Source organism: Phalacrocorax carbo, chromosome 30 (assembly GCF_963921805.1).
Source record: "Phalacrocorax carbo chromosome 30, bPhaCar2.1, whole genome shotgun sequence".
Classification (NCBI taxonomy): Eukaryota; Metazoa; Chordata; class Aves; order Suliformes; family Phalacrocoracidae; genus Phalacrocorax; species Phalacrocorax carbo.
Genome location: NC_087542.1, coordinates 430,344 through 443,130, shown reverse-complemented (window position 1 = coordinate 443,130; position 12,787 = coordinate 430,344). Strand labels below are relative to the sequence as shown.

Genomic DNA, 12,787 nt, shown 5'->3' with positions numbered 1-12,787 from the left:
TACGGGTGCGGTGAATCCTGGGGCGGGGGGTCGCGGGTCGTATTTAATCTTGGCAGGGACCTGTCCCTCGGCCGGGGCGGAGCGCTCGCGCGTTTCGGGGCCGTCGTGACGGTGCCCCCCGCGTGTTTGCAGGGATCAGAAGGCGGCAGAGCAGCTGACCAGGACCCTGCGCGGCGTGATGCGCGTAGGGCTCGTAGCGAAGGGCCTGTTGCTGAAGGGGGACCTGGACCTCGAGCTCGTTCTCTTGTGCAAAGATAAACCCACCACGGATCTCCTGGAGAAGGTGGCCGACAACCTGGGAGTACAGCTTGCTGTGAGTAAAAACTTTCGGTGTTTGCACGCCCTTGTCGCAGAAGGAGCGAAATAGATTTTAAGTGGTTAAAAAGTGTGGTTCGGCCCCCGTTTTCTGGCCTGGAAAAGGGAATTTCCGTAGACGTGTAGCGTTATTGTGGAATCGCCTTGTTAAACGAGCGTCTCCCCGCGAAGTTTTGTCCCTAGGCCTCGTTCTCCGTTGGAAAAGGGCGTTGCAAATCGCTCGGCGGCGAACGAGGCCATCGCTAAGCGGTGAAATTTTATTGCAGGCTATTACTGAGGACAAATACGAAATAATCCAGTCGGTTGGTGACGCCGCGATCGTAATTAAGAACACAAAAGAGCCGCCGCTGACGCTGACCATCCACTTGACGTCGCCCGTAGTCAGAGAAGAAATGGAAAAACAGTTAGCTGGAGGTATGGAAGACCGAAAGCGGCCGACAGGCGGTTGGAAACCCGTACGTTTCCGTTGCTAATTCACTGGGAAAGCGTGCTCTTCAGTTTCAGCCGGAGCGGCGCCGACTGGTGTTTTGGGCTTTTTTTTTTTTTTTTTTAATTTATTTTTGTTTTGTTATTTTTTTGATTCAAAAATTCCATAAGACGACACCGACCTCACCAGATCCCGGTCACGGTGTGTTCGGACTGAGCTTCCGAAACTGAGTAGCACCTTTCAGATGGGATTTTGCCTTTTTTTTTTATTTTTTTTTTTTAAATTTATTTTATCTTTTTTTATTTTTATCTTTACTTGGGCCTTTGGTTCACTAATCTGTCATCTTGTATTAATCTTGGTTGGTACCTCGCCATGTAAGTGGCCTGCGGAGTGACATAAAAATATAAACTGGATGCGTTTTAAAAAAAAAAAAAAAAGGAAGAATCTCGAAGGCTTCTCGTTAAATGACTTTGCATGTACATGAGATCGGATGTTCCACGCAGTTTGTGTTGCAGCAAGAATGACGGGTGCTCTGGGCCTCCTCGATTGGCTGTTTCATCAGCTAAAGTTCAGAATTCCCGGCAAGCGAGGCAGAGTTTTGGATAAAGTTAGCTTCTCCGTTCGCTCTCGAATTCCCTTTGGAATACGAATTCGCAGGCGGTTCTTTCTTCGCGCTTGAATTACGATGGGTTCGGCGGCGCTGGCGCGGCGGCGGGCTTCCAGCGCTCGCTCCGTGCGCTAGCCTTATCTAAAACCCTGGTCTTGAGAAACTTTGAGCTTTTATTATTCAAACCGTCTCTTCAGTTTTGCTGCAGCACAGACTGTGGAAAATATCTTTGTGCTCTATTGACTGTCTTTTGGTTTTGATATCTGACCTCGTCTACCAAGCCTTCTAGTTTGTCAATTTTAGGGACGCTGGACCTTTGACCAACAGGACGCTCTCTGTCACGGGTTGGGGCCAGGGCAGTCAAGCCTTATGGGCGGAGGGGGTTCCCTCGATCCTCGCAAAGCCTTTTTCCCCCCACCGCGCTCGTCCGCTAAAGCGACGCTCCGCGCCGCAGAGCGGCGGGGGGTTTATTTTAAATTTCCCTTTGGTCACCTCTTACCGGCCTCGTACGCTGCCGCCTCGTTGGAGTCCTAAAGGATTCCCGTCCTCTCCCAGCGAGCCGCACGCCCCGTCTCCTCGCAGGATAGATTTCACCCCGTCCCGGTCAATTGAGCTTCCCGCCCCCCCCTCTGCAGTTGTAAGTCGTAAGCAAGGCCGTTGGGCGAGCGCACTGCAGACCATCCTTCCCGGTGCGGGGTCTAGATCAGGATCTTTTGGGAGCCTCAGCTGCCCGTTAGGAAGCTGCCTCATCCCCTCTCCGCCTGACAGAACCCCCTTGGTCAAACTGTGCCTTGTCTTCTTATTCCATCCACGAATAGAAACGCTATCAGTCAACGACTCCCCGGACGTTCTGGACAGGCAGAAATGCCTTGCTGCCTTGGCGTCACTGCGACACGCCAAGTGGTTCCAGGTTTGCATTTTGTTCTTATATTTGTCTTTAAGTAGAAAAATTTGTAAAGTCTTAAGGGGCTAACTACTTGTTTTTGGTTTTTTTTTTTTGGTTTTTTTTCTGTGTTTTATTTTTTTGGTTTTTTTATTTAAAATTAACGTCGGATGGTAGTTAGACGTGCTGAACTTAGCGCCTGTCAGCGGCACAGTTGCTAAAGAGGCACTTAAGCGAATTAAACGTGCGGAAGGAACCTTTTTTAAAGCGTAGATGCCTCGCTGCTGCTTTGTGTTAAGAGTAACGTTGCCTTTGCGCCCGACCGTTCTGAGCTATAAAGACGGTAACGCGAAAAATACCGTTTACCCTTGACAAAGTAGCACCGCAAAGATGAATGTCTGCCAGCGAGCAGTTCCGGTGTTTTTATTGAATGCGTGTCTGCTTCTGATTCTTGCTCCAGGCCAGGGCGAACGGGCTGAAGTCGTGCGTCATAGTGATACGAGTGCTGCGGGATCTGTGTACTCGGGTTCCCACCTGGGCGCCGCTGAGAGGATGGGTAATCTTCCTTTTGTTCTCGCCTCCCTTCGGGTCTCGCTAGCGCCGCTCCAAACGGCCGCCCGGCTCTCTGCAGTCCGCCCGCCTTCCCGTTTCACGAGCGAGCTTTCCCGTAGCGCGGGCGAAGCTTCCGCCCTCGACGTCCGCGGCGTGAATCGTTGGGTCGTCGGCGCCCGGCCGCGCCCCCCCCGCAGCCCGAGCGCCCGCCTTCGCTCCTCTCACTTTCCCAAACTGTCTTTCAGCCTCTAGAGCTGCTGTGCGAGAAATCTATCGGAACCGCCAACAGACCCATGGGCGCGGGCGAGGCTCTGAGGAGAGTTCTTGAATGCCTCGCCTCGGGAATCGTTATGCCAGGTTAGGTGGTTCTCTGCATTTACATTTCAAAGCGAAGCCGAGGCGCGGTCGGAGCTTCGAGGCGCGGTTCCGTTTCCCTCGTTATACGTGCGGGCAGCTTAGATTCGCAGCTCAGGAAGCCCCCGGCGTACACGGGTACTACCGTACCTTGCCGTTCCTTAGGGCACGTGTGTTCAGAGCTACGGACCCATGGCCTTAAACCCCGCCCCGTAGAGAGAGGTACCAGTTTCTACGAGCGTTAAAACCGATCCCCCGAGTGGTCGTGACCAGCTTCGCCGCTAATTGTACGTGTTTAAAGAAAAAAAAAAAAAAAAAAATATAGCCCAGGCGAGTTTCAGAATGTTGGACGTTGGATGGATCATGTCGGTCCGTGTTCTTCGAGAGATGAGTGTTGATTGATGCCAAGGGAATACTTAGTTTAGTTTCTTTAGAAAACACCAGGATAATTCTCTGCATATCTTCCTTGTTTCCTGCCTTCAGATGGTTCTGGTATTTATGATCCTTGTGAAAAAGAAGCCACTGATGCTATTGGGCATCTAGACAGACAACAAAGGGAAGATATCACACAGAGTGCTCAGGTATAGTTTTGACTACAGATGTTACGGAAACTTAATCAGTTCGACTGACTCTGAACTTCCATATTGGTTAATGGTAGTATAGTAACCTCACGGAGGTCGGTGTTAACTTTTTTTAATATCTAGTCGAGTAAAAGAAATACAAATGGCCCCCACACCGATGAGGGATTTGTAGCTCGGCCCACCAGAAGCAAAGTATCAGGTTTTAAATAGCGACTTGGCTACCATGACCCGTATTTTGGCTTGAACCTCAAAAAAACCCCCAAAAATTCAGAGAGTCCTATTTAAACCGATGAGGATTTCTGTGTAGGGGTGGGTAGAATGTTCCTGTCTGAAACTGTGCAGGGAGCGGAGATCGGCGTGGCCGCCCGCGCCTCCCAGTAACGCACGTTTCGTCCTTCTAGCACGCTCTGAGACTCGCTGCTTTTGGCCAGCTTCACAAAGTCTTGGGGATGGATCCCCTGCCTTCCAAAATGCCCAAGAAACCAAAGAACGAGAACCCCGTTGACTACACTGGTAGGTACTCGGCGGAAAACCAACCCGAACCCAGGTCGCGTTTCCGAGGCTGGGGACGGGGTCGCTGAGGGGGCTTGGTTTTGTTCCCCTCCCTACAGTCCAGATTCCTCCCAGTACGACGTACGCCGTCACCCCGATGAAGCGTCCGATGGAGGAGGACGGAGAGGAGAAATCTCCCAGCAAAAAGAAAAAGAAGATTCAGAAAAAAGGTATTGAGTTAACAAGAGGTAGGTACAAACGGCCTCCCGGGAGCTGTTCTCAGGCCGCGGCGGGGGGAAGAGCTCTTGCGAGGGTCCGGTCTCGGGCGGCGCCGTAAAATAGGGGTTACGGGGCAGGGGAATTCTCAAACCTTAACGCCGGAAGATATAGATATATATATTTTGTTTTTTCACTCGGTATAACTTAAACCCTCACGAGGAGGAAAGCGCGGATCGGAGCTTGTCTGAAATCACTTGTGCTGCTTCGAAAGGAGCGACAAACATCCGCAAACTTTTGGGTTGTGCCTTTTTTTTTTTTCTCTCTATCCAGAGGAAAAACTCGAACCTCCCCAGGCCATGAACGCGCTGATGAAACTAAACCAGCTCAAACCCGGCCTCCAGTACAAACTCGTCTCTCAGACCGGTCCTGTTCACGCTCCTATCTTTACAATGTCAGTGGAAATCGACGGCAGCACCTTTGAGGCCTCGGGACCTTCCAAAAAGACGGCCAAATTGCACGTGGCGGTGAAGGTAGGAGCCGCGTGCCTGAATTCCCGCCGGAGGGCTCCCGTAGCTGGGGGGCGGTCGGGTCGCCGGCCTCTCCGAGTCGAAAAGGGCCCCCGGATTTGATGGCGACGACGGTCGTGACGACAACCCTGTGTGGAAAAACGTCGCCAAGCCCTCGGGGCAGGCGGGAGGGAAGTTGAACGCCGAGGCGGCGCCGTCCCTTGTGCCGGGGATGTCTTGAGGGCAGGGGATTTCGTGCCCGCGGGATGTGGGGAGCGCCTAGCGCGCGTACGGAATTGGTAGCGGGAGCCTGAGCGGCCTTCTGGAGCGTTTCCCCCCCAAAACGGGTAGGGCGCGCGAGGGCCAGCCGCTCTCTGAGGTACGCGCTGCTCAGAAACCTCCTCTCCGCCCCAGGTGCTGCAAGACATGGGTTTACCCACGGGAGTGGAAGGCAAAGAGGCTGGCAAAGGAGACGAATCGGCAGAGGAAACGGAACAGAAACCCGTCGTCGTCGCTCCTCCTCCTGTAGTAGAAACCGTCTCGACGCCCACGGCTGCTTCTCCTCCTTCAGATCAGACCCCAGAGGTGAGCGCAGGCGAGGGGAGGAGGGGGAAGGGGCCGCTCCGAGTCGTCGGCGCCACGTTGAGGGTCGCTGTCGGAAGCGCCTTTTAGTACCGGCTCCCTTCAAGGGCGCGTCGCTCGCCGCGACCGCGCGATTTGAGAGGTAAAAGCGCCGGGCGACCTTCTCCCGGGCTTATCTTCCTCAGGATCTTGTCCAAATGATGATATTTCGGAAGCGATTTCAGGCGGTTTGGGGGTTTTTCTCGGCGTTTCATTCCCCGCTTCTCTACTTCCAGAATGTGAAACAGCAGGGACCAATTCTGACGAAGCACGGCAAGAATCCCGTGATGGAGCTCAACGAGAAGCGGCGTGGGCTGAAATACGAACTCATTTCGGAAACGGGCGGCAGCCACGACAAGCGCTTTGTCATGGAGGTGAGGTGATTTCGGGTCCCCTCTCCGTGCCGTCCTCCCAGCTCGGATCTCCGCAGCTCCCTAGCCTTAGGAGGGATCTAAAATCCGTTAAATCACGGAAGGGTTTGGGCTGGGGGGGGACCTTTTAACGTTCGCCTTAGAGAGCCGGGCCGCTGCCGCCGCATCGGCTCGCTCAAAGCCCGTCCTACCTGACCTTGAGCCCTTCCAGCTCCCGGCGTTGTCCGCCGGCGCCGTCAAAGCTGGTTCGTTTCCCCGAGCGGCGGCTCCTGTTCCCGCCCGTTCTGCTTACGCGCGGCGGTTTAACCCCTTTCAAAGGTGGAGGTTGACGGGCAGAAATTCCAAGGAGCCGGTTCGAATAAAAAGGTGGCGAAAGCCTACGCCGCTCTGGCCGCGCTGGAGAAGTTGTTTCCGGATGCCCCTGTTGCCATTGAGCAGAACAAGAAGAAGAGAGCCCCGGTGCCGGCTCGGGGAGGACCCAAATTTGCAGTAAAAGTAAGGAAAGTCCCAGATCTGACGACTCCGCTGGGGTAACGAGCGGTTCTCTCCCGCTCGATGGTTTTAATCCCTTCGTGGGCGGGGAAAGAATGCGAGGTGCGGAGGGAAGCCGGGAGCTGCGACGGGCCCTCGGGCTCGACGGCGGAAACACCGCCTCGTTTTACAGAAACCAGCCTCGGTTTGGGGGAGATGGCCCTTATTTGGTGCCCGCCCCCGCTGATTTTGGCGTAGCCCCTCTTCCCTCGAGGCAGAGGGAGCTCCTAGAGCTCCCGGGGGGCTCCTTTTCCCCTCGGCGGCGCGGCGGGTGCGGTTCGGAGGCCCGGGGCCGGCTAACGGCTCTCCCTCCCTTCCCTCAGCAGCACAACCCCGGTTTCGGAATGGGAGGCCCCATGCACAACGAAGTCCCCCCGCCGCCCAACATGCGCGGCCGCGGGAGAGGCGGCAACATCCGAGGCCGCGGGAGAGGCCGGGGCGGGTTCGGCGGCAACCACGGCGGCTACATGAACGCAGGTGAGGCGCCGCCGGCCCCGCGCTGGACGTGCCGCCGCCGAGCCGAGGCGGATCTCATCCCCTCGAGCGGCTTCGGTGGCGCGACGGGGGAGACGCGAGGCCTTCGGCCGCTTCGCTTCGCTTGCCTTTTAGTTCTTATTTTTTAAAACATTCTTTTTCCCTCCTGATCCAGGCGCTGGGTACGGAAGCTACGGGTACGGAGGGAACTCGGCGACGGCGGGCTATAGTAAGTGGGTTTTTCTTTATTTTCACCTTAAATTTTGCCACCGGTGGATCCGCTGGGGGTGCGAAGCTCGGACGGGGTCGCGCCGTGCGGCGATGCGCTTAGGCGGGAGCCCTCCCGAGGGCTTCTCTCTCCTTTTTTTTTTTTTATGAAAAATAACGGAAGATGGCTCGCGTACTCGTTCTAAAAGCGCGAACGCGACTGCAGGTGACTTCACGTTTCCTCTAAAACCGTGAATATTTTAAATTTCTCTGCTTTAAGCCACGTGAAGCTATCGGCCACACTTTTGAATGTGATTTTCCTGAAAAGACACAGCGATTGGTCTTGAGAAGAAGCCTTCATTGGGGGGTGACAGGAGCAGAGAAATCTAAAACACGACTTTCAAATGTGGCGCATTTTGCCCTCTTCAAAAGAATTCTAATTTTTTCTCTCTGCTCTGTCTCCCCCTTTTGTAGGTGACTTTTTCACAGACTGCTACGGCTATCATGATTTTGGGTCTTCCTAGAGCATCTAAAAGTATTGCACACACAAAAAAACAGCTTTTTACTCCAATTTTCTCGAACTCCAAAACCCAAAGTGTTCGTGCCGTGTCCCTGTGCTTCACTGGGTTTCTCAACAGTGGCTTTCCACCGCAGCTTGTCTGAAACTCTCTTAGCCTGCAGGACTTAAGACAGTGGCAGTTTTTATCGTGATTTGCCTTTTTGAACCTGGTTGTATCGATGTACGCGACAGGGGGAACCAATTATCCGAGGATGCGGTTTGTGCGCCTCGCACAGATTTCCAAGCCGGCTCCGTTCAGCGTAAAGGCAAAAAAAAGCCCATCTTTGCTTTTTATGGAAAGCATTACTTTATTTTTAAGAAACCGAAGCGTTTTAATCTACCTTTGTCTTAATTTACAGCAGGTTTTGTACAAAATTTGAGCCTTTTAATAAATCCCAGCCGTTGGGTATCACGCGCCTCTCGATATTGGGAAGACTTTCCACCACCTCTGAACCTAGTACAGCCCAGCTTTCCGAGCATGCGAAATGTTGACTTGTACGTGGAATCGTGTGTGCTAAAATTTAATCCTACGCCCTTTGTAACACGCCGGTGGATTTAACGCTGAGGGACGTGACTTATTGTGGCTGGTAGCTAGTGTACCTCCAAAGGTATTGTAATTGTGCTTCCGATCCTGAAACAATAAACATCCAGGCATTAGGGGTTAGCGTGAACGCGTAACTCGCGGGGAACGGCACGGATTCGCCCCTTTAACGTGAAAACGGCCTCGCCCGAGCCAAGCATAAAGGGCCTAAAGCCCCGCCGGCCGCCCTCAAAACCCTTCGTCTCCCGGAGAACTAAGCGGCGCCGCGGTGGGGAACCGCGGGGAGGTTTTGCAAGTGGCCGGTCGAGGCCCGAGTCTCTGAACTCCGCGTCTTTTGGCCCTTTGTCCTTGTATTTGGGGGCGGGGGGCGGGGGGTTGTGGTGTTTTCCGAGCTTGTATTTGTGTTCGTCGCCGGTTTTCGCTGCGGAGCCCGCGCCCGTTTCGCTGGCGAGGCTCAGCCGCGGTCGCGTTAACGCGGGGATGAAACCCGCTAAGCGAAAACGAAGCAAAAACCGAAAAACCCTCTGACCTGCGAAGCACCGGGGTTAAAAACCAAAAGTCCAGGGCGTTTGGCGGATGCTTAAATTAATAATCGCGACAAAACGCGCCGGATTTTGGGGGGTTTTAGCAAGCTATCGTTGGAGAGAATGACTTTTGACGCAAGGGAAGCGGATCCTGGCCTGAGCGAGGTGAAAAGCGGCCGCGTCCGGAGCGCGTACGCGTCGGCGCATCGCCTCGCGCGCGGCAGACGGGCTTTGCTCTGGGGAAAGGCGCGCGTAATCCGATGCCCGTCCAACCTCAACGCCCGCTAAAACCGCATTCGAGCTTCACGGTGACCTAGGAAGCGTTGGTAGCAAACGGAAATACCGGCTTGGGAAAGAGACCAGCTCCCAGCGGCCGCAGCTTGAGCTTCCACGGTGCCGGTCGTAACGCGGGGAAGCCCCCGCGCTCCAGCCGAAGACGGGGAGTTTAATGGGAGTGAGGGAGCGAGGTGCCTCTCGCGCGGCGGAGGAGGTTATTTACGACAGAGCCTCGTTTCTGCGCGACTAAGTCACGATCTTCTGCGGAAGAAGGGGAAAAAAAACCCACCCAGAATCTGTGTAGAAAGCTGCCACGGTCATTCTAAGCCCAAAGCACGGCGCTACAGTGAAGAAAATGAACTCTCTCCCGTCTAAAACCGGGACAAAAGTCTTCCTGCGGCGCAGGGGGGCGGAGAAGTGATGAAACGGTCAAGAAAAATGACGAGCCGGGTGCCTCGAAGAGCCGCGGCCCTTCACGACGCACCGAACCGAGGAGCTGAGCTGGGGTTCGGCTTCGCCGCGGCTCGTCCCGGGGCTTTGGAATCGCGGAAACGAAGGACACGAGATCTTACTCTGTCTCCCGTTTAACTCGCTTCTCCCCCACCTCTCCTCCGTCTCAGAGGCGGCGCTGGCACATCTTTCCCTCTTGCAGCGGCGTGGCTCCCTTCCCCGGGCGTACGCGCCGCCGCTGGTGCAGGGTTTTGGGTCGATCCCAGTGGGTTTTACGCCTCGAAAATAAATCCAGTTTCGATTAGGGCCAGCGTGACCGTGGGGCGAGTCTCACGCTAAGAACGCCCCCGACCTCGACGTGCGGAAACGGGGCAGGAAGAGCTCGGCTGCAGCGCTCGTGATCGATGAAATTAAGCCCAGACTGACTCCTGACTGCGCGCAGCGCTGCGGCGGCCCGCCTTGCCGGGGCGATTCGATCCGTTTAGAGGCTTTTTGTGACCTTGGAGCCCCCGTGTAGCTCCCCGATCCCAAGGGAAGCAGGATGGGTCTCTGACTTCCCGCTGGGTCGCCGCTGCTCGCTCGCCGCGTCGGAGCCACCCGCACGCGGCGAGCCCTGATTCCTCGTCACCGGAGCGAGATTCTCCCTCGTTCCCGTGTCTCGGCTGCGGAGACCCAGCGTCGGCTGCCGTCCCTGCCTGAGCCCGGCTTGTCTCGAAGGGAGTTTGGGCACCAGGTTTTGAATCGTTGTAGAGCGTCGGAGTACTGTCAGTCGTCGTAACGTGCGCTAAAACCTGTCGCAGCCCCGAGCTTAGCGCGAAACCGCGGGGGGTCGTGCCGGAATTAAAGCTGCGGGGGAAGGGGCTCGGGGGCGGCCCCTGAGATTTCGGGGCGGCGGGACGATGGTACCATGTCGATTCGCATTTCACGGTTCCTTGTCTGCTCGAATGAACGAGGTGTTTCACCCCTCGGCCTCGTGTGCGGTTCCTTAAACCGCCCATCGGCGTTAAGAGCTAAACCGCTCCTAAACCCTTGCCTTCGAGGGTAAAACCCTCAGCCTCTTGCCTTTAAACCAGCGCCTCGTGTGCCTGCCCGCCCCCCGCCCCAAAACCAGCGCTGGGGCTCTTGGGGCTGACGCTCTTCTCTCTGTTTAGGCCAGTTCTACAGCAACGGCGGCCACTCCAACTCGGGGAGCGGCGGCGGCGGCGGCGGCTCCTCCGGTTACGGCTCCTACTACCAGGGCGGCGATAACTACAACTCGCCGGTTCCTCCGAAACACGGCGGGAAGAAACAGCAGCACGGAGGACAGCAAAAACCTTCCTACGGCTCGGGGTACCAGTCCCACCAGGGCCAGCAGCAGCAGTCCTACAACCAGAACCAGTACAGCAACTACGGCCCGCCGCAGGGCAAACAGAAAGGCTACAGCCACGGCCAAGGCAACTATTCCTCCTACTCCAATTCCTACAACTCGCCCGGCGGCGGAGGCTCCGATTACAGCTACGAGAGCAAATTCAGTGAGTGCTGGCTTGTCTGGGGGAGTAAAACCGCGAGCTTTGGGAAACGCTCGCTCCGCAGGCGCTCGGTTCCACGCAACGGGGTGGCTTCGTCGGGCCCGCGGCGCCGGGGCGAGGGCGGGCGCTTTCAAGCTCCCGGAGGGGAGGTTCCGAGCGGAGCCGAGGCGGGAATTCCCGGCTCCGAGGGGGGCGAGTCCCCGGGCCGGGGCGCCCCGAGAGGGGCCGATGCCCCGTGAACGCCGGAGGTGGGGCTGGACGGGGCTCGGGGCAACCCGCGCTCGGGGAAGATGTCCCTGCTCGGGGCGGGGGGCTGGGCTGGGCAAGCTCGAAGGGTCCCGTGTCCCTCCCCCAAACCAATTCCCTGATCTCGGAGGGCTTAAAGCCCTTCGGTTGAGTTGATTTAGTCGGGCGAGACCAGCGACGGGCCAGGAAAGCCGCGGGGGTCGGAGGTGGAATTTCACGCCCGGGACTTTGCCTTCCGTGTGGGGCGGGCGAGCGCTGGGGCTCCGCGCGCTCCTCGGCGGGGGCGGCCCGCGCCCCTGCGAGCCCCCGGCGGCCGGGCCGCCTCCTGAGGCCTTCAGCAGCCCGAGGAGGCGGGAGGAGGGACGAGCTCACCTCAAACGCCGGCCCTTTTGGCCGCTGAGAGGAGAGCAAGCCCTTTGGCTGGGCGCGGCGAAGGCAGAGCGGCCGCGCTCACCGCGTCCTCCCTTCCAGGTTACGGCGGCAGCAGCGGCCGCGGAGGCGGAGGCAATAACTACTCGGGAGGCGCCTCCTACAACACCGGCTCGCACGGTGGCTATGGGGGAGGATCCGGGGGCGGAGGGTCCTCGTACCAAGGTAAGCAAGGTCAGTATACGACGCTTCCCCGCATATTTTTCTACGCCGCGGGTAACGCCTTTGCTTCCGCGCCCGCTCCTGCGCGGCAGCGGGCCCCGCGTCGGGCCCAAAAGCCTCGATTCTGCGTTAAAACAGCGTGGTTTTTTTATCACGCCGGGACCGTAACCGAGCTTCTCTCTCCCTCATCCCGCCCTCCGCAGGTGGATATTCCTCTCAGTCCAACTACAACTCCCCCGGCTCAGGCCAAAACTACAGCGGCCCCCCCAGCTCCTACCAGGCGTCCCAAGGCGGCTACGGCAGAAACGACCACAGCATGAATTACCAGTACAGATAAAGCCGCCCCTTCCCCCCGCGGGCGCGGAGCTGTCTCACCTCCCGCCCTCGCCCGCCCTTTGAATAGTCAGTTTTATCGCGTCACGGTGAACACGTTAAAAAAAAAAAAGAAAAGGAAAAAAAAGAAAAGAAAGGAAGGAACCGCGCCCCCGTCGCCCCCCTTTCCATGTTGCAGTGCTCTTTGTGATACCGGTCACTCGTGGTCGAGTACCTGTAATTCCATACTTAGCTGTATTTTGGGCATCTCTGTATTTAATGGTTTGTTAGTTGCCATTACGACTTTGTCTAAATAGGAATATTATTATTTTTTTTTCCTTTTGAGTTAATACAATTCCCGTATCCTTTTTCTATTTAAAAAAAAAAACAACCAACCAATTGACGTGGACGTGTGAGCGCAGTATGGCTTTAAATAGATAAGGGATATGTCACCCGTTAATGCTTTTGTGAAGTGAGTTAAACGAGCTTTCTGTATTTTAATGCTTTAGTGTTTCAGTTTTATAAGTGAAGATTTTATTTTAAAAACCAGTGGGAAAAGAGTGGGGGCTGCGTGCCTGAGCCCCTCAGGCTGCGCAGCCGCAGGGAGCTGAATGTAGATGAATAAACACAAAACTCTCGA

The 12,787-nt window shown here is 56.1% G+C and overlaps 1 protein-coding gene across 10 annotated transcripts in view; it reads left to right on the top strand.

The window, feature by feature from the left end:
- Positions 1-12,787, top strand: part of ILF3 (interleukin enhancer binding factor 3) — a 17,769-nt gene extending 4,982 nt beyond the window's left edge. For 2 of the 10 annotated variants that reach the window (XM_064437210.1, XM_064437208.1), the window contains exons 4-20: positions 133-313; positions 582-729; positions 2,168-2,259; positions 2,693-2,788; positions 3,030-3,141; positions 3,622-3,719; positions 4,121-4,232; positions 4,331-4,459; positions 4,761-4,960; positions 5,351-5,521; positions 5,794-5,931; positions 6,247-6,423; positions 6,783-6,936; positions 7,109-7,162; positions 10,642-11,001; positions 11,716-11,847; positions 12,039-12,787. In XM_064437210.1, coding sequence (XP_064293280.1) covers positions 133-313; positions 582-729; positions 2,168-2,259; positions 2,693-2,788; positions 3,030-3,141; positions 3,622-3,719; positions 4,121-4,232; positions 4,331-4,459; positions 4,761-4,960; positions 5,351-5,521; positions 5,794-5,931; positions 6,247-6,423; positions 6,783-6,936; positions 7,109-7,162; positions 10,642-11,001; positions 11,716-11,847; positions 12,039-12,172 — 2,488 coding nt within the window. In that variant the 3' untranslated portion in view covers positions 12,173-12,787. Of the gene's footprint in view, positions 1-132; positions 314-581; positions 730-2,167; positions 2,260-2,692; positions 2,789-3,029; positions 3,142-3,621; positions 3,720-4,120; positions 4,233-4,330; positions 4,460-4,760; positions 4,961-5,350; positions 5,522-5,793; positions 5,932-6,246; positions 6,424-6,782; positions 6,937-7,108; positions 7,163-7,614; positions 8,360-10,641; positions 11,002-11,715; positions 11,848-12,038 lie in introns of those variants that run through there. The other 8 variants (XM_064437218.1, XM_064437214.1, XM_064437211.1 and 5 more) reach the window with 8 other exon arrangements.